Below are 17,141 nucleotides of genomic sequence, written 5' to 3' on the forward strand. Positions count from 1 at the left end.
TCCCCCGTGAGGTCAAAGGTCAAGTGCAGTTTTAATATCCTTGTAGTTTTCATTTTATGTTCGTAAACTGTTTACAATCTGTTACGCTTTTTTGCCTGACGTATCTCCGCAGACAAGCTTAAGCAGTCAACACCACCCTTCATGTTGCAATTGTGTTCATTTTAACTGCTTTACCTGTATTTCTTATATCAAAAAAAGAAATTGTTACAATTATGTAGATTAACTGTTAATATTTTGATCGGTTTTGTCCAACTATTTTCACCATTAATCGCACACTTATTAGAATTTTAACAACCTACACAGTCGAGTGTTTTCTCTTCCTGTTTAATCATATTTAAAGCCTTGTGCTTCCATTACTGTTGCCCAATGTAAACTGCCTGTCGTTAAGAGACACGAAACCAATAAACATGCCTGCAACAATTCTTATTATTTTTAGCTCGTCCCAGCTCTGTGCATGTATTTATTAATCAAAGTCCCTCCTCTCTGTTTTGAGTACAGGGGAGGCCGGTTGGGACAGCCGTATCCATAGCAACAGAGGTTGATCAGTTCTGTGGATGCGATGCGGAGCATCGGTTACGTAAGGCGGTGGGTCTTGAAGGCATCTCTGATGTTGTGCTTAAGCTCCTTAGGGCCAAACCCTGTATGTTGGCAGACCCCTGCAGATTAAAACAAACATAACATAGATATCGTCATAATGCTCCTGTTTACATGTAGGACATCAAATAGGGAAAGGAAGGTAAATCTGCTTGTGAAGTGGTGCACAGAGCTAGCAGGCCTAAAATAAACCGCACCAACAAAAAAAAGTCTCTTAATTTGACAATGTTAGTCAACAATGATTATTATTAAAGATAAAAAGCAAACTGTTAAAGAATTTACGCAATCCTCTCATTATATTCTGAAAGAGATTTGCGTGTGTGTTTAATTGTTTTGCATCCATTGGTTAGTGGGGGGGGGGGGGGGGGCTGTATATGAAGCTATTATATTTAATGGCTTCAAAAGCTCCTGCACTAAAGAACCGTACATGGCTTTGCAGGAAACAACCCCCCCCCGCAAATCCTAAGGGATTAATGTTCCAAAAAAACTTTGGGGGGGGGGCAATCTGCCTTGGAAGTCAACAGGCGGGCGCGGGCGCGCGCGGACCCGTCACATGCACGCGGGCAGCCGGCTCTTAGTGGTTTCCCGCGGGGAGGGGGGGGCTTACGTCGCCCCGCCCGGCGCGGTCCCGCATCAGTCGGTCGCAGGGTGCCGCAGACAGGAAGCGGGCTGACCTGCGCGTCTCGCGCTGCGCTGATGGAGGCGCGCGATGGGACTGCGCGTGGCCTCCGACGTCGATCCACGGCGCGACGTGGACATGGGGGGAGGGGGGGGGGGGGGGGGGGGGGGGGGCTCTTGTTCTTGGGCTTGTCTTGTATTCCAGAAAAAAGCAATAGAGTCGAGCCAGTTGGCGTAAAAACTTTACATCAAAGCCTCGCTGAGCCGCATGGAGTAATTACCTCTCACACAGCAACAGCTCCCGGGCCTTATTACTGACACTGCTTGTGTGTACTTCCATCTGTGTGTGTGTTCGCACGTTTTACACACACACACAAAGGAGCTGAATTTGCCTCCATGGTCAGGCTGACTGTGTGTGTGTGTGTGTGTGTGTGTGTGTGTGTGTGTGTGTGTGCCTATAAAGTAACAGAGTGCCCTGTTTTTCAGACAAAACCCATCTTGCCAGAGTGATAAACCCAGAAATGTTTTCATGATGGGGTCTCGCCTGGTCTCTCCTGGTCCCTGCTGTCCTGACGACGCCACAGAGGAGCCCTCCCAGTGCGCAGCGTAAAAGAAATAGGGTAATTCGACAGACTGTGAAGTGGAAAGGGAGAAGACATAATTATCTCACCTTTTGAAAGTTTGAGCAGAGGTGTTGGATTCATACACTTCACTTATTTGCTGCTGTTCTGCCGCATTAAAACCCTCAAATGCTGAATTATAATCAGCTCACCAAAACCTCACAAGAGATGCTGAAACCAAGGAAAAGATTCAGTGACTAAATCACATGTTTTCTGAGGTCCTACCAGCTCATGATCTCTATTGCATGCTATTTCCTGTTCCTCCTCTGTCTCCTGCCAAGCATCATCCCAACTTTATCCAGTCGTGTAATCTTTCGTTGAAGCAACCGCTCTGACTTTTCTGGATTTCATTTATGAACCCTCAAATCTGCTAAAACCCGAAAAGACTTTGAGTGTCTCACGGTGGTGTAACTGCTTTTTAATGGAAAAAACAGTGACGCCGCTCTATTTTTTTTAATCTGTTTTTGTTCAGCTCAGGTTTGCATCATTCCTCAAAATCCCAAAACGTAAACGATATTCCCAAATTAATCCAACAACCTTACAGGCGTTCAATTTAGGTGAACAGCTGCTCAGTGAAGACCAGAAAAAATATAGCGACAAACTGTCGCTTTAAGAGATGAAGAAACGTCAAAAATGTCCAAACAAAGCGGCTGCAACGTGTCGTCTAACTTTCCAGCGTTCCTCATAACCGTGCCCGGAGTTTATAAATCTCTCACGCACTCTAAATAATGTACACTCTGATGCTTCCACATCTCGCCACACCATGAGACGGTTGTATTTTTCCAGGGACGGCTCAAAAAGGAGGCCCGGGGCAGCCAGTAAAAGTTATTAGGCTATGCAGGCCGGGCTCTGCCAGCAGCATAGAGCTGGAGACATAAGATCCCCAAAACATTCGTAAGACAAACTGTGTAAAGTGTTCATAAAATATCATGGGCAAGGGAACTTTGATGGAGCGATTAAGGAAGACAGGGCAGCTTGTTTTTTTTTTTTTTTTAAATGGAGCCACCAATGTTAGTCCTGTGGTTTACTTCAGGCTCGCATATACCTCCAAACGCCAGCTCAGAAAGAGGTGTTTGTCTACTCGTTCCCCTTGCGGAGGGAGGTCAGAGGTCGGGTTTGTTGCTGGTGGAAACAGAGAGAATTAAAAGGTTGGCTCTCTACTGCTTTGATTGCACTGAGGTGATCATTCTTCAATCTAAGGTTCCCCATCGAGAAAACTAACCCTGATTTTTTTGTGTAAGGTTCTTGCATTAATTAACGATGCTACATCAATTTTTTTCTATTTTTTCAGAACGTTATTTAAGTTAAAAACCCCACAATGCAATGCTCAACCTTGGCTCCGCTAATATCCTAATAAAAATGACGTAAAATGTAAGTTACAGTTTTGTGTTGGCAGCTGTAAGTGTCCGTTCCCCACTGAGTGATAATCACACAGGATTCTGACTGAGAGGGACATTTCATCCCATGAGGAACACATCATGGGGATATTTTAAGTATTTGGCCAAGAATTGCTTATGAATGTACTTTTGCTTCCTATGGTGGTTTCTATTGAAATACTCAGCACAAAAAAAGGAACTATGTTAGACCTATATTTTGCTGATCATGCTGATCATGATACATTTTTTTAATGTAAAAGTAATAGAATACATCTGTGTCTCTCTTTGTGTAAATCCAAGTCAATATCTGTTTAAAAGTGTACATTAAAAATGAAAAAACACAGTTTCTAAAAAGTACGTTTTAGAAGCTTTAGAAGTTTAGCGGCAGTTGATTTGTAATATCATGGTTTAATGAAATGTTCCCATAAGAAACGTGTAAAACAGATTAGTTTAGTAATAATGATGAACATGAATGAGGCTAAATTACACAATTGAAACATCTTAGTAAACATTCTCTAATACTGTACGTTAACAGTATTTTCTGAAACCTATTATCATTTTGCACAGCACTGCTCTCTGGTGGTCACGTGGCTAAAGTTGTTATGACTCCGTCCATACGTCATCATTACGCGTCTCTCTATCAGGTCGCAGCGTGTGAGCATAACATAGGGAGACCGTTCAATTGACATTTAACAACTGTAATATTTATCTTTACACAACCTTGACTGTGACGTTTTTGGGCGACAGTGTAAGCTTTTGTTAGTGGTTAGCTAAAAGCCAGGCTCAGCTTAGCTAACGTTAGCTTTACCCGCGTGGCTGTACTACTTTTCGGTTGTTTTGCTAGCTTCCAGTCCGCTAACAGCATGGACAACACGCAGCAAAATTCTATTGATCTCCACGGAGACGAAGAAATTATTGAAGTCATCGAACTAAACGAGATGGAGCCTGATCCCGGTTGGTTGATAACTTTTTAAGACACTACTGCGGGTCACTGTTGGCAATATATTTTGCTTTTGCCACTCATTTGTCGGGATAGGTAACGTTCATTGTTATGTTATCTTAAAATATTAACCAAGAGTAGCTCAGGATTGGCGGGTTTTTTTTCATTCGAGGGAATCACATTCTGTTTAATGTTATTTGTTACATTACTGTTATCTGCACAACTCAATTTTCCTTATTTATCTCTAAATGCTCTTGATTTGTATGTATTCGCTATTTTAGTTACTCCTTTTCTTATTTACCCTGTTTCTATACTGATGTGTATTAATGTGCTACAGCAACCAGCGAATTTCAACAAAGGTGGATCTTGTTCCCAATGGTAATTTGGTCTTTCTCTCTCACCAAGACGACTTGGCTGATGACTTGGAGGATGTTGACTTTGAAGACGGCGGACACGGACACGATGACGAAGGCTGGGAAACCGAGGACGAGATGGAAGAGGACCAAGATGACAGCGAGCTCACCTTCTCCAAACACACTGGTAACCCCTTGCCTGGATTCCACGCTCCGCAATAGCAGGCAGATCCGGTCCGTCGAACTCATCAAGCCGTCTTTCTTTGGCCAGGCTCGGTGTTTTGTGTGAGTTTGGATCCCGTGACAAACAGCATGGTGGTAACCGGAGGGGAGGACGACAAGGCCTACGTTTGGAGGCTGAGCGACGGAGAGGTTCTGCTGGAGTGCACCGGTGAGTGTCGGACGCAGACTGGAGGCCGCGTGTAACTTTAAATCCTTTTGTTTACACCTGCAGTCACATAATGACAAGATAAAAGCTGCAAGCCGCATGGACAAAAGCAATAGTTTTCCCTTTTCTTTCCACAGGTCACAAGGACTCTGTGACGTGCGCCGCGTTCAGCCACGACTCCTCCATGGTGGCCTGCGGTGACATGAGCGGCTTGATCAAAGTCTGGAAAGTAGAAACCAAAGAGGAGATGTGGTCCTTCGAAGTGGGGGATCTGGAGGTAACGGCAAAAGCGTGTAATCCACAAACAGGCTTCTGCATCTGCAAGAACGTGTGTCTGTTTGTCCAAAAAAAAAAAAAAAAAAATCTTTTATTTTTCCAAAAATCCACTTCCTCCCCAGTGGATGGAGTGGCACCCCTGCGCTGCGGTGCTGCTGGCGGGCACAGACGATGGCAATGTGTGGATGTGGAAGATCCCTTCAGGAGACTGCAAAACCTTCCAGTGTTCTGCGTCTCAGGCCACCAGCGGCAAGGTCCTCCCCGATGGTGAGAGACGTTCACTCACCCAAATGAGCTCGAACGGGCCTGGTGTGAAATACTGAGTTGTGAACATGTTTCCCCAGGTAAACGGGCTGTGGTGGGTTATGACGATGGAACGGTACGTATCTGGGATTTGAAGCAGGGAAACGCCGCCCACGTGGTTAAAGGTGAGCTCAAAATGTAGCTTTGTCCGGATGTTTTTTTGTTAAGGAGATGAGAGTCAGCCTTCATAAATCCATTCAGTACACACAATGAGACACATTCTTATGGTCTCATTATCATGAAAGCGTTTTACAAGAAGGATGTGATTCTCTGGAGAACTTTTCATGTGAATGTGCTGCTCCAACCCCAATGGGCAAGGCATTTATTTAGATAGAGGTGCTGAATAGTAAACATAAGTAAAACATCATTAAACCCCTATAGAGAGAGGAGCAGCAGAAAATAAAGCGTGTTAACTGGTTATAAAAGACTCTTTGTCTTTTTTTTATCAACCCTGATTCAAAAACAATTTTGCCATCCACAATACAGACAACTCGGAGCTTCTTCTGTGTTTTTTCTCAGCAGGAATCTTTGTGAAACAATCCTGACCCAGAAAACTGATTCCTGTTACTGAAATGCTTTGGTTTTGTCTCGTTGAGCAGGTCAGGACGCACACAGGGGGGCGCTGACCTGCCTGGCGTGTAACAAAGACGGCTCTCTGGTGCTGACGGGCTCAGTGGACGGTTTGGCCAAACTCATCAATACCGCCACTGGCAAAGTGGGTGTCCGAAAAGGGTCCATGCGGCCATAAAGAACGGGAACATTGTTCTATTGCTATAGTCATCTGTCAGCCTCTGAGCTCTGTGTTTGTGTGCAAAGGTGGTCGGAGCGTTCTCTGTGGATGGAGGCAAAGCCAAAGGCTCCAACGATCCGGAAGAATCCAACTCTGTTGAATCTGTGGGATTCTGCAACATGTGAGTTGGGAGGTGATGACTTTTGAAAGTAGTAAACTGCAGAGAGCGCTCCATGTAGTCGCATCAGTTGAATCCGGCTGCTTCCAATTCATACGCAATAAGTGTGTTTTTAAAACGAATATGTGTTTTACTATCTGCAGTAAATTCTGTAGTTGCCTTTAAAGCTGAGCTGCAGTTTCTTTGCCGTTTCGTCGCTCTCGTCATTTCCAGCTTGCCTCTCGTCGCCGTGGCGTACCTGGACGGGACTCTGGCCATATACGACCTCGCCACCCAGGTCCTGAGGAACACGTGCGCCCACGAGGTACCATAAGCTGGCTCATTAGCATTTAAAGGAACAGGCACTCAAAACACGGTCACCCTGTGGAGGGCTGTTTTAGACCGGGTCAAAAGGGTGCTGTTTTAAATGATCCTCGTGGTACTTTGACCAAAGTACGTTACAGACATTTCATGAAGACCCCAAGGAACCATATCAACCTGTGGTAAAATGGGCATACGAGGGGTCCTTTAATGTTGCACTCTGCGTTCCTCCAGGCCGGCATCGTTAACCTGCAATGGGAAGAGTCTTCTTCTGTGGTGGCCACTTGCTGCTTAGACGGAGTGCTGCGCCTATGGGACGCTCGGTCTGGCGGCATAGTGTCCGAGTACTGCGGCCACGCCGCCGAGATCCTCAACTTCACCGTCAACCGGTACGAACGTGTTTCTACACCAGAGACTTTGTCTCTGTCGCGGCTCCAGGATGTCTTTTGGGTGTGATTGTGGTTTTTTATATTTTCTCGTTTGTTTCTTCCATCGCTAATGTTTATTCGTCTTAAATGATCTCTCCTTCAGGGAAGCGTCCCTCGCCGTCACCGCGTCCGGAGACAACAAGGCGAAGGTCTTCTGCCTCCAAAGACCCGATCGGTAAAGGGAGCGGGAAGACGAAGGGCGGAGGAGACGTGGCAGTCATTTCATGATCAGACTCTTTGTCCTCCGACACGCGAGACTATGCTCCCCCTCTCGTGGGGATTTTAAAAATGCGTGCTGTCCTACTTTGGTGGGATTGTAGCATCCAAAAGATAATTTATTCCAGATAATCGAAGCACACCTGAAGAAACCGAAGCTGCTTCTCTGAACCTCCTTAAGAAGTTGAACCGCTGCCTTCAACATCTCTTCTAATGTTCTCTGCGAAATGTTTTTAAAGATAAAACACAGACAGAAAAGAGGATCCATTTTTGGTTCTAGTTATAAGTTGTTCCGTGACGTTTTTCGTCCTGGTTTACTCACTAATGGGGAATATGCGTCACTTCTCAGACACGTCGTTCTGAAATGATCTCGCCGAGTTTTTTGATGTAAACTCAAGTGTAAATACAACACAATAAATCATCTACTTTCATCGGGGTGACTGTGAACGTTTGTTGGCGAATGGCTCATCAATCACCTCCTGAGAGGATGGTCTCCTCGATGAGGTGATGCACACATTCATTGGAACTTGAGGACGTTTCAGTAACTTGTTTAGGCTGTGGGGTTTGTTTCAACTTGAACTCAGGGAGGCGTTGAGCAGGACTCTCCCTGGAGTTTTCCCGAAACTACGGCCGAGATACAAATCAGGGTATAATATTGAAAGCGGAAGCACATTTCGTAGAGACGCACGGTGGTTTAGTAAAGCCTGAATGTGTAACACTCCCTTTAAAAATACATCAAGATTCTAATCATTTAATGGGGAGGGTTATATTCAGCCCGCTGTGCCTCCAACGCCACGCAAATACTATCAGGAGCTTCATAAAGCCGTCACTCCTGTTATGGGCAGATTTATCTTCCTGTCCTCCCACCGCGGCTACAAATATACATCGTGTTTGTTACGCTCAGGAAGATTCACTCTGCTCTGACCCTGGCGGTTATTCGCTCCGTGGGAATCCATCCCTCGTATTAATGCACGTGTAATTCGGGGGTGAGTCTCCACGTCACACAAAGGAAAATAGCGTCTCTGCTAAGATAAGATGAGATATTCCTTTATTAGTCCCACAATGGGGAAATTCACAGGATCGCAGAAGCAAAGTGGAATTAAATGAATATATGTACGTGTATCACGGTGGTTATTGATCATTGTCATTTTTACCGCACGTGCATTTGAGTGTTGAGTGATGTTCTCAGTGATTGATGTCTGTGGTTCACTGGGTGCACAGTCGGTTGTGCAGCCAGACAGCAGCTCCGTCTCCCACTCAAACATCTTGTCAAAGGCCCAAACGGGCTCTGCTCCTTTCAGCTCTATTGTCCTGTTGTTTTTCTAGCTGTAAACAACCGTCACTCTGTATCCTGCGCACAAGTGCTTCTTCCTTCCACCTGCGCCCTGGACCCATTGCGCGCGTCCGGCTGTGGATGTGCGCGCGCATAACTCAGACAGACAGGCCGGCACATACACGCGCGCGGACCTGCTTTGCCTGTGCGCCTCTCGACCACGTGGTCGGAGGCCGGCGGCGTGCACGAAATGCGCGCGCTTCTGCGTGACGCGATGGGGAGAATAACACCTGTTGAGTGCGGCGTTCACTGACCGCGGGATCGTTTCCTCATCCGTCAGAGCGGCGTGTTTGGCCTCGGAGGTCAGACAAAAGGCGAGGGGGGTTATTCACTGTCGAGAGAATAAACAGACGGCGAACAATACGCGTGGGGACAAAGGCAAACATGTCGGCGGGAGGAGCACTCATTCAAATCTCCTTTGTAAAAGCTCACTGGGGAAGAAAAAAAAGGCATCCGGAGATTAGATTACTCGTTCCAAATATTATTAACGCGGGCTTCACTTTGAGCTCGTTTAGAAGCTCACATCTGCTCCGCCGGCCAAAAGGTCTCGAGGACCTTCGATTACTCACATCGCGCTGGATGTTTCCGCTGTGGACGGAACGCGCAGATTAGATTCCGCGGAGCGGAGACGCTCCGTCTTCCTGCTGCGCGATGCGGAGACGTGGAGGAGATGTTGTGGCTTCGTGTCCAGCTTGTCCTTCCTGCGCAGTGTCTTCTACTTCTCCGGAACGCGTTTGTTTAAAGCCGTTATCGGAGGCTCGTCCATCTCTTCCCCCCCGGCGGAGGAGTCCTGCGCGCCCCCCCCGTCCGTCCGTGCGCGTGACAGTTGTTATGGATTGCGCGCTCTGTTGCATGTGTGCGTTTAGGTCAGCAGAGGGACAAATAAAGGGGAGCGAAAACATCTGGGCCTCTGCTTGAACCTGCTGAACTTGGAATAAGCTGAACGAGTGTTGGGCTTTCGTTGAATAAAAGTCGGTCGTTGCGGTTTTGCAGGCGAATCTAATTACGACATGAACAGATACACGTGATCAATTATTGTTTTTATAGCAGAGAGTCAACGTTAGCAAAGTTCCTCGAAATCCACACATTGTTGCTTTGTTGATTTCTGTTATTAGTTAGTATATAAATCGAACAAATAAGACAAATTGTTTGAATCTGGCATTTTAGGAGATGTATTTTTGAGCTGTGACTTGCTTCCTTGAGTCTTTGGGCTAAGCTACCGCCTGGCTCCTCCAGCTTTGCTAAACAAAAGCCGATATAAATCAACAAATGTGATGAATTCAAAGTATATCATATGAAACACAATTATAATTTCATGTACAAATATATAATTTGTACATGTGTGTGTTTATTTATTCCTCCTTTGGGCCCTTTTCCACAAGTCTAAAGAAAGACATGTTTGTACAGCTTCCAAATATCCCGATAAACAAAATTATTACCCCGCTGGGACAGCTTAAACGTTGTAAACCTTTTGGAGGATTGAGAAAATATGCATCAGAAGGACACAAACCCGGTTTCCCTTACTTAAGACCACGAACCTCAGACCCGTCTGGGGGCCCCTGTGGAGGGTGTGAAACCTGCTGACGTTACCCAGGAATGTCCTCATCGTTCTCCAGGCCTCCCCATCCTCCTTCCAGTCATGGGCGTGGACAGCAGTCCCGGCAGTGGGTGGTGGAGGGGGGGCGAGGGTGAAGGGGTTAAAGGACACTACCGCCCCGTCAACAGTGAGACCACCACGCAGCAGTGTGCACTTCCCCTTTAAAGCCTCTGAGAGTCTGCGGGCTGCTGAGTCTCCCTGCAGTTTGCACTGAGGCTGCTGTGGTGACTTGACTGGAAGGATTCTTAAACAAAGAAGAAGAAGAAGCTACTGTGGTGTGTGTGTGTCTGTGTGTGTGGGAACCGGCGTCTGTGTGCGATGTACAGGGAACCGAGTGGAGGTCATCGGGATACGAAGCGGCTTCACTTTGCCAAAGAATACTGGACTGCTCATCCCCAGAAAAGAGGTGAAAGCTCTTGTAGGTTTTTATTTTAGTTATCCTACCTGGTTCTTGGTAACTTATCTTTATATATTTCTGGTGATTCAATTTAAATAGCACAATTGCTACTGGTTTAAATCTTTTTAATGTTTTATTGAGAAGGACTGTTTTATTTCTTAGACAAAATGCCCGGGGTTTATTCAAATAGAATCAAAGCAGCGATGAAAGTAAACCCAATTTGTTCACCTTCTATAGAGCCTTTTTGGGCTATTGAGAGTGGCACAGGACTTTGATACCATAACATTTCCTTTTTTGTATGTTAGTGGACACTCAAAATACTGACATTTTGCTAAATGTATTTGTAACATTGTAGTTCTGTATAATATTTGCTATATTGCACATGAGCAGCTGCAGCACAGTTGAAAACAATACTAGATCTTCATAAAAGGGCTTATGAATGATGGTTTATTGTAAAATGTGAGAATACCAAGGACCTGAAACCGACTTGTTTCTGAAGGTCAAATATGTTAAATGATCTCCAGGAGGAACAGATGCCAAGCGGAGTGTAACAGCCGGTTTCTTCTCCTTCTTCTTCTTCTGTAATCTCAGCCGTCAACTGAAAAAAAGTTACATTTGTTCCACAACATATTTTAAGGAATATAAGCACAAACATGCTCAATGAAGAAGGGTTCTCTCTCAATCATTAGAGTTTGAAAGGGCGCTTTGTTTGATCCCCAACAAGATGTTTACCTTTCTTCAAGAGGTTCCCGCCTGAACAGAACATACTTTTCCCGAGATCTAATCCCATTTTCCATCTTTACTCAATGGCATTTCCTCTGAAAGGTTCTCCAGATGTTGACATTTCACGCCTGTCCCCCCCCCCCCCTCCTACAGGGTAGCCGTGCCTTGACCCGAGCGCGGGTTTCGCACGCCATGGACGGCAACGACTCCCACGCTCTGCTCTCCGGGGAGCAGCTCATCTATGCCATCACCGTGCCGCTGTCGACCTCCATCATCTTGGCCAACCTCGTCATCATCCTGGGCATAGCCTGGAACCGCCAGCTCCACAACACGCCCAACTACCTCTTCCTCAGCCTCTTGGTGGCGGATCTGTGCACCGGCGTGGCGCTGCCTTTCATACCCCTGATGGGTCTGAACCGCGAGTTGAGCTCGGGCTCCTGCCTGGTGGCTCACTTTTTCCCAAACTTCCTCTTCCTGGCCTTCCTTTTCAACCTGGTGATGGTGCACTACGAGCGCTACATTTGCATCGTCGACCCCTTGCGTTACAGCAACCTGTGGATGCACCGCAGCTTCCCCCTGGCGATGCTCGCGGTGTGGGCGCCGCCGCTTCTGTACGCCTCCCTACCGGCCTTCGGGTGGAATAACTGGACGGGGCCCGATTGGAGCGGCTGCTGTGCGAGCAGCCAAAACGCGACGGCCCCTCCGGGCTGTTTGCCGAACAGAACCACGTGCTGCTCGTACAGGCGAGTGTTCCCCAACGCGTTCATCTACTTGGAGGTGTACGGGCTCGTCCTGCCCGCCATCCTGGCCATCGCTGGCATGACCGGCCGCGTCTTGTGGATCACCCGAGGCCAGCTGAAGGACATTTGTCGCCTCCACCGCTCGCTGGAGCGGGGGGGTCAGGCCTCGGACCGCGAGCACAGGCTGAACCTGCGCTACGTCCGCTGCGTGGTGGCCGTGTCGATGACCTTCCTCGCGTGCTGGGTGCCCCAGCTCATTTACATGCACGTGTGCATCGCGTTCCTGATCAGCGACACCAGGTGGAGCTCCACCACTCACATCGTGCTGTCGTGCACGGGTATCGGGAGCATGGCGGTGGTGCCGCTGGTGCTCGGCCTCGCCAACAGGCAGTACACAGAGCCCGCCTGCACGCTGCTCCAGAAACTCCGAGGCAGATGGTGCAGGGGGCGGAGGAGGGGGCAGTCGGAGGAAATAGTGGGGAATGTTTAGCAAGCCCCTTTCTGATTGGTGGCCGTTCCATTTTCACCAAAGGAAAATATCCGTATCGAGAGATTTAATCAAAGGAGTAAGTGCTGTTTGAAATAAGACAAAATCACCATTAGAGCAACATGGTAACATGCTAATGTCCTGACATGATTGGCAGCAATGAGTCCTTAAACCGATTTACGCTTAAGATATTTAGTTTATTTGTTAGGATTGCTGAAACAAAAGTTTCAATAACAAGCTTATTTTCTGCAACAATCCAGAACTAAAATGAACAAAATCCCATTGACTTGGAGTTGAGAGACCTGGTGCGATACCAACTTCCTGTTTGGCCCACAAAAATAAATCTAATCTAATAATAATCATTCAGTAAGTTATCAGCATGACAGTCATGGCGTGTGTGTACAGTGTGTGGGTGGAAAAGAGACTTTAATCCAATCAAAGAGCAAACAGAGGCCGGCTGTTATGGGACATGAGGAGGGATCGGGCCGTTTGTATGTGGGCCGAGCCGTGTTCTGGCATGTTTTCCAGATCGGAATATTGCTCACGTAAGACTCAAAATGAGGAGGAGGAGGAGAAGGAAAATGAAGACGTGGGGGGGAACCAAACACACGCGGTGGGCATGAAGTCTGTCTGGATTCTTTACATATGAGTAACGACTATTACTACATCACTCGAGGACTTCCCATAATGTCCTTCTTAAAGAAGCTGACTCTTTGTGTGTTTATGTACATGAATAAGAGGGCAGACGTGTTCTTCCTGGCGCTTTATTTATTCATTCTATTTGATGGTAGTATTGAATAGTAAACTCTGATGCCCTCTGGTTTCTTTGTGATCATTCGCACATGGAGGAAAAGAGATTTCCAGCATGCAGATTCCCGCCTGGATCCTTAGCGTGACCACTTGTGATTCTTGTAAACACACATCTCTGTAAGAACCGAAAGCCAAGCAACAAGTTCCTCATTTCATTGTTCGCCTCACTTTGAAACCTTTCCACCGTTAGATCGGTGCGACAGATAACGTCGTATTTATTCCACAAAGACCTGAATTGCAAGAAAGCTGAAAAAACACACACCAGGAACACGAGTCTTTGCAGAGATAAAGCAAGATAAGAGAAGATTTATTTTGAAACACAGCTTGACATCAACAAACAGCTCCAATTTCAAGCTTCATTGATTTGAGGAAAACTGCCGCACCTGCCAAGAAGCTCTAGAGGTAGAGTCACGATGATGCATTTAAAGACACAATGATGATAATGATGCCAGGGACGTTTATTACATTATTTGTTTCACATTATTTGTTTCACATTTCTCTGCGGATCTGCTGTGGCGCTGCAGGCAGAGGGGCGATGGACACTGCCGCTCAACCTTCAGAGTAATGGGAGCTTTCTGACACGACTCTGCCTTTCTCCACATTCACCCGGATCAGCAGGAATTTCTTGAAAAGGGGGCTGTCCGCCGGGTCAGCGGGGGGTTCTGGGGCTTGAGGCTTCTCTGGCAGGTGGACTTCTGAATGCAAGTAAGCACTGGGATTGGTTTGTTTGTTTTTAGAAATCTGAGCAGAAGAGAGGTTTGATTTTAGCGTGATTATAGAGGAATTAGTCATGTGAATATGTTGATTGGCATAAATGAGACGCGGGGCTTTTTTTTGTAATAATTAAATCACACGTGGACTCCACTTCATTGTCTTTCCGTTCCTTAGTTACAGTTTTCCTACATTTCCCATTTTATTTTACAGCTGCTTCCACTCAAAGGTGGCCGGGCAGTAAATTCTGGCACACAAGTGGATCGGATGAGAAGACCGAGGAGGTCACAAAATCAATTTACAGGATAGAAAACCATCCAAAAAAAAAATGTAATTAATTAATTTGTAAAAAAGTCCCCAGTTCCGGGAAAAGTAACCAAACGGTTCTCACCTGCGTTGCGCATCCTGTAGTTCATTCTGCGGGGAGAGGAAGCAGAGACGGGGATCAGTTCGGCAGATGGAGGTCGTGGTGGTACGCGTGACAACAAACAGCGACCTTACATACCTCTGCTCCTCGCCCTCCAGCAGCTTGCGGTAGGTGGCGATCTCGATGTCCAGGGCCAGCTTCAGGTTCATCAGCTCCTGGTGCTCGCGGATCTGTAGGCCCAGGTCTTCCTTGTCCCGCCGCAAGGCCTCCCGCAGCCGGCCAATGTCAGCATGAGCCCTCTCCAGGTTTGAGCCTCCCTCTTTCCTCATGTCGTCGGCGTCCATCTGCAGGGACTGTTCCTAACAGAAGAGACGGACAACATCAGCGGCCGGGCAAACGGACTCTGGGAGCGTGTTTATCTGTGCGATCCCAACCTTTCTCTGGAGGGCCTCAAGGTCACCGTTGAGCCTCTGGATAAGGCGGACCAAGTCCGAGATCTCCCTTTTCAAATCACGCACGTCCTTCTCGCGCTGTCCCGCCGTCAAGACCATGGTGTCCATCTAAGGGGAGACGACACATTTAGGACACTTCTTTCTTGGTAACTTCAAAGAGAGAATCTTCCTTCTCCTCACCTTCTTCTGGTTCCACTTCTCGGCTTCGGCCCTGGTGCGGATGGCCATGTTGGCGTACTGATTCTCGACCCCGGCGATGATGTCGTCCATGTCCAGACCCCGGTTTCTGTTGTCGGTGAGGACCACGTTCTCATTGTGGATGAGCGACTCCAGCTCCTTGATTTCCTGCAGGGCACCACAGAGTTCAACTGCTTAAACGTCTCCTTTGGGTCAAACACTCATCGATGGTGAGAGAGAGAGAGAGAAAACATGACATGTAATGTAATAACAACTTATTTACCTCATCAAAGCCGACCCTGAGGAAGTCCAGTTTCCCCATCAGGTCCTCCAGCTCCAGAGCCAGGTCCACTGAATCCAAGTGTCCTTCATCAACTGCCTGTTACACACATTATTAAACACCTGCATGTGACGCATACAGTGCAGACACCGTCTCCACGACGTCGACTATGTATTCACGATATGCAATGTGCTGAGTGCCTGCAATTCTGAAAAGACACCGTTTATCAAAGGTTGAATGAATATGCAGCATGAAAAAATGCACAGTACCTTTTTGTGGATGACAAAGTCATTCTCCAGGTCAGCTTTAATCGCTACCTCCTCCTCCAACCTGAAACCAACAGAAAGCGTAAACATCGAATAGGAGTTCGCTGGAGTTAAACACATTTGCGGCCAAATAAGGACATATTGCAAGTCTAAACCACATGGCCGTGACCTACTGACCTCTTCTTGGTGTCGTCCACCTCCTCCTGGTTCTCGAGCAGCTCTGACTTAAGGGCTTCTTGGTCGCGGAGCAAGTTGTAAATCTGCTCCTCCTTCTCGTTCTTCAGCTGCCTGACGAAGTCGTCAACTTTTCCCTCATAGTGGCCCTGGTCCATGAGGATGTCCCGCTTAGTGAGGAGCTTTTTGTTCTCATCCTCCAGGTGTTTCACCTGAGACAGAGACGAGTTCGTGAGGATTGTCACCCGTCAACTAAATAGTGTCACGGCTGTTTTTTTCATCCGTGCGAAGTAGCAGCAACGCACGAGCAGTAACATATTCCAGGTTACAGCGATGACGAGGCTGACGGGCCTCAGGATGAAAGTCACAGCATCCTCCACAAGGTGGCGTCCTACGTGACCCTCGAATACGAGGTTCAGCGGGCACAAGGAGAAACTTTTCATGGCCTCCGGTTACAAAATTGTTTACAGAGGTTAACAGGCGTCTTGCAGCCGGATTGGAACGGGAGTTTCTACAAATGTCACAATGCATTTTGTGCATTTGTGTTTAATGCCGTTTGGTTCGTATGGACTGAGTGTGACATCTGCCGTTGGTTCAAACGAGTGAATGAAATGGCAAATTAACACTACAAAGAAATTAATAAAAATATTCTTTATCATACCCCACTGAAAACCAATTTAAAAAATGCTCTGTTCATATATTATTAATATAATAAATTAAAGTCATTATTAATATAATATAATATTATTAATTATAATATTAATATAATCTAAAGTCATTAATTAGTATATATATATTTTTTTTACTGCCAATAAATAGTCTACGGGCAAAATAAACCATTTACTTCATTGAACAGATTATAACAAATAATTAGGAGATGTAATCCACACACCTTGTTAATCAAGCTGACGAACTTGTCGTTGAGTCCCACCATGTTGTCCTTCTCCCTGGATTTGCTCGGCGGGTCGACCGGGGAGCTCTTGGCCGGTGCCGTGTTGCCGGGGGAGTAGGACTGGCTGCTGAAATCTCTCGCTTTGGACATACTGCGGCTGGGCTTGGAGCAGACGGATGGCACCTTCAGGTTGGACCCGGGGGAGCGCAGAGTGGTACCCGCCGCTCTCCGGATCATCTGCTTTTAAAGTTGACAGGGACCACCCACCCCCTCCCCAGCGTTTTACCGTGCGTCCAATCGAGACACGACAGGGGCAGGAGTACGGTGGAAAACAATAACATGAAAAACTTGAATTTTGAGTGCGAACCTGTTTGTCCACGCGCGGTGGCGTCAAGGGGGGCGGGTGGGCGATCGT

At 46.9% G+C, this 17,141-nt stretch overlaps 3 protein-coding genes and 1 long non-coding RNA gene across 6 annotated transcripts; 2 read left to right on the forward strand and 2 right to left on the reverse strand.

Moving 5' to 3' along the window:
- Positions 1–3,785: 3,785 nt before the first annotated feature.
- On the forward strand, positions 3,786–7,751 carry aamp (angio-associated, migratory cell protein). The gene is made up of 11 exons (XM_040185830.2): positions 3,786–4,162; positions 4,554–4,688; positions 4,773–4,892; positions 5,027–5,166; positions 5,288–5,432; positions 5,510–5,593; positions 6,068–6,183; positions 6,285–6,379; positions 6,590–6,680; positions 6,911–7,065; positions 7,208–7,751. Exons 1-11 carry the CDS (start codon positions 4,072–4,074, stop codon positions 7,281–7,283), a joined length of 1,248 nt encoding a protein of 415 aa, XP_040041764.1. The 5' UTR covers positions 3,786–4,071; the 3' UTR covers positions 7,284–7,751.
- A 602-nt stretch (positions 7,752–8,353) lies between these two features.
- LOC120824822 (uncharacterized) lies at positions 8,354–9,511 on the reverse strand. Its single transcript, XR_005713049.2, has 2 exons — positions 9,223–9,511; positions 8,354–8,984 (listed from the first exon to the last, which is right to left on the reverse strand). It is a non-coding gene; the product is annotated as an uncharacterized LOC120824822 (long non-coding RNA).
- An 868-nt stretch (positions 9,512–10,379) lies between these two features.
- On the forward strand, positions 10,380–14,268 carry LOC120824788 (G-protein coupled bile acid receptor 1-like). Of its 2 annotated transcripts, none has more exons than XM_040185866.2 (2): positions 10,380–10,656; positions 11,524–14,268. In XM_040185866.2, the coding sequence occupies exon 2, from the start codon at positions 11,563–11,565 to the stop codon at positions 12,598–12,600; it is 1,038 nt and encodes a 345-aa protein (XP_040041800.1). In that variant the 5' UTR covers positions 10,380–10,656; positions 11,524–11,562; the 3' UTR covers positions 12,601–14,268. The 2 variants fall into 2 exon arrangements, with proteins under 2 accessions (XP_040041800.1, XP_040041809.1); XM_040185875.2 differs by having other exon boundaries at positions 10,540–10,668; positions 11,524–12,948.
- LOC120824765 (keratin, type II cytoskeletal 8) lies at positions 13,682–16,963 on the reverse strand. 2 transcript variants are annotated; one of them, XM_040185808.2, is made up of 9 exons: positions 16,727–16,963; positions 15,838–16,046; positions 15,664–15,724; positions 15,398–15,493; positions 15,118–15,282; positions 14,920–15,045; positions 14,624–14,844; positions 14,510–14,535; positions 13,682–14,102 (listed from the first exon to the last, which is right to left on the reverse strand). In XM_040185808.2, the coding sequence occupies exons 1-9, from the start codon at positions 16,961–16,963 to the stop codon at positions 13,957–13,959; spliced, it is 1,287 nt and encodes a 428-aa protein (XP_040041742.2). In that variant the 3' UTR covers positions 13,682–13,956. The 2 variants fall into 2 exon arrangements, with proteins under 2 accessions (XP_040041742.2, XP_040041750.2); XM_040185816.2 differs by having other exon boundaries at positions 13,682–14,148.
- Positions 16,964–17,141: the final 178 nt, after the last annotated feature.

Source organism: Gasterosteus aculeatus, chromosome 1 (assembly GCF_964276395.1).
Source record: "Gasterosteus aculeatus chromosome 1, fGasAcu3.hap1.1, whole genome shotgun sequence".
Taxonomy (NCBI): Eukaryota; Metazoa; Chordata; class Actinopteri; order Perciformes; family Gasterosteidae; genus Gasterosteus; species Gasterosteus aculeatus.

Coding starts and splice junctions, on each gene's coding strand:
- aamp (XM_040185830.2), top strand. CDS start 4,072: ATGGACAACACGCAGCAAAATTCTATTGATCTCCACGGAGACGAAGAA. Junction 4,163..4,553: donor CGAGATGGAGCCTGATCCCG/GTTGGTTGATAA, acceptor TCTCTCACCAAG/ACGACTTGGCTGATGACTTG. Junction 5,594..6,067: donor CGCCGCCCACGTGGTTAAAG/GTGAGCTCAAAA, acceptor CTCGTTGAGCAG/GTCAGGACGCACACAGGGGG.
- LOC120824788 (XM_040185866.2), top strand. CDS start 11,563: ATGGACGGCAACGACTCCCACGCTCTGCTCTCCGGGGAGCAGCTCATC.
- LOC120824765 (XM_040185808.2), bottom strand. CDS start 16,963: ATGATCCGGAGAGCGGCGGGTACCACTCTGCGCTCCCCCGGGTCCAAC. Junction 15,283..15,397: donor TCAGGGTCGGCTTTGATGAG/GTAAATAAGTTG, acceptor GGTGCCCTGCAG/GAAATCAAGGAGCTGGAGTC. Junction 14,103..14,509: donor CTACAGGATGCGCAACGCAG/GTGAGAACCGTT, acceptor ACTTGCATTCAG/AAGTCCACCTGCCAGAGAAG.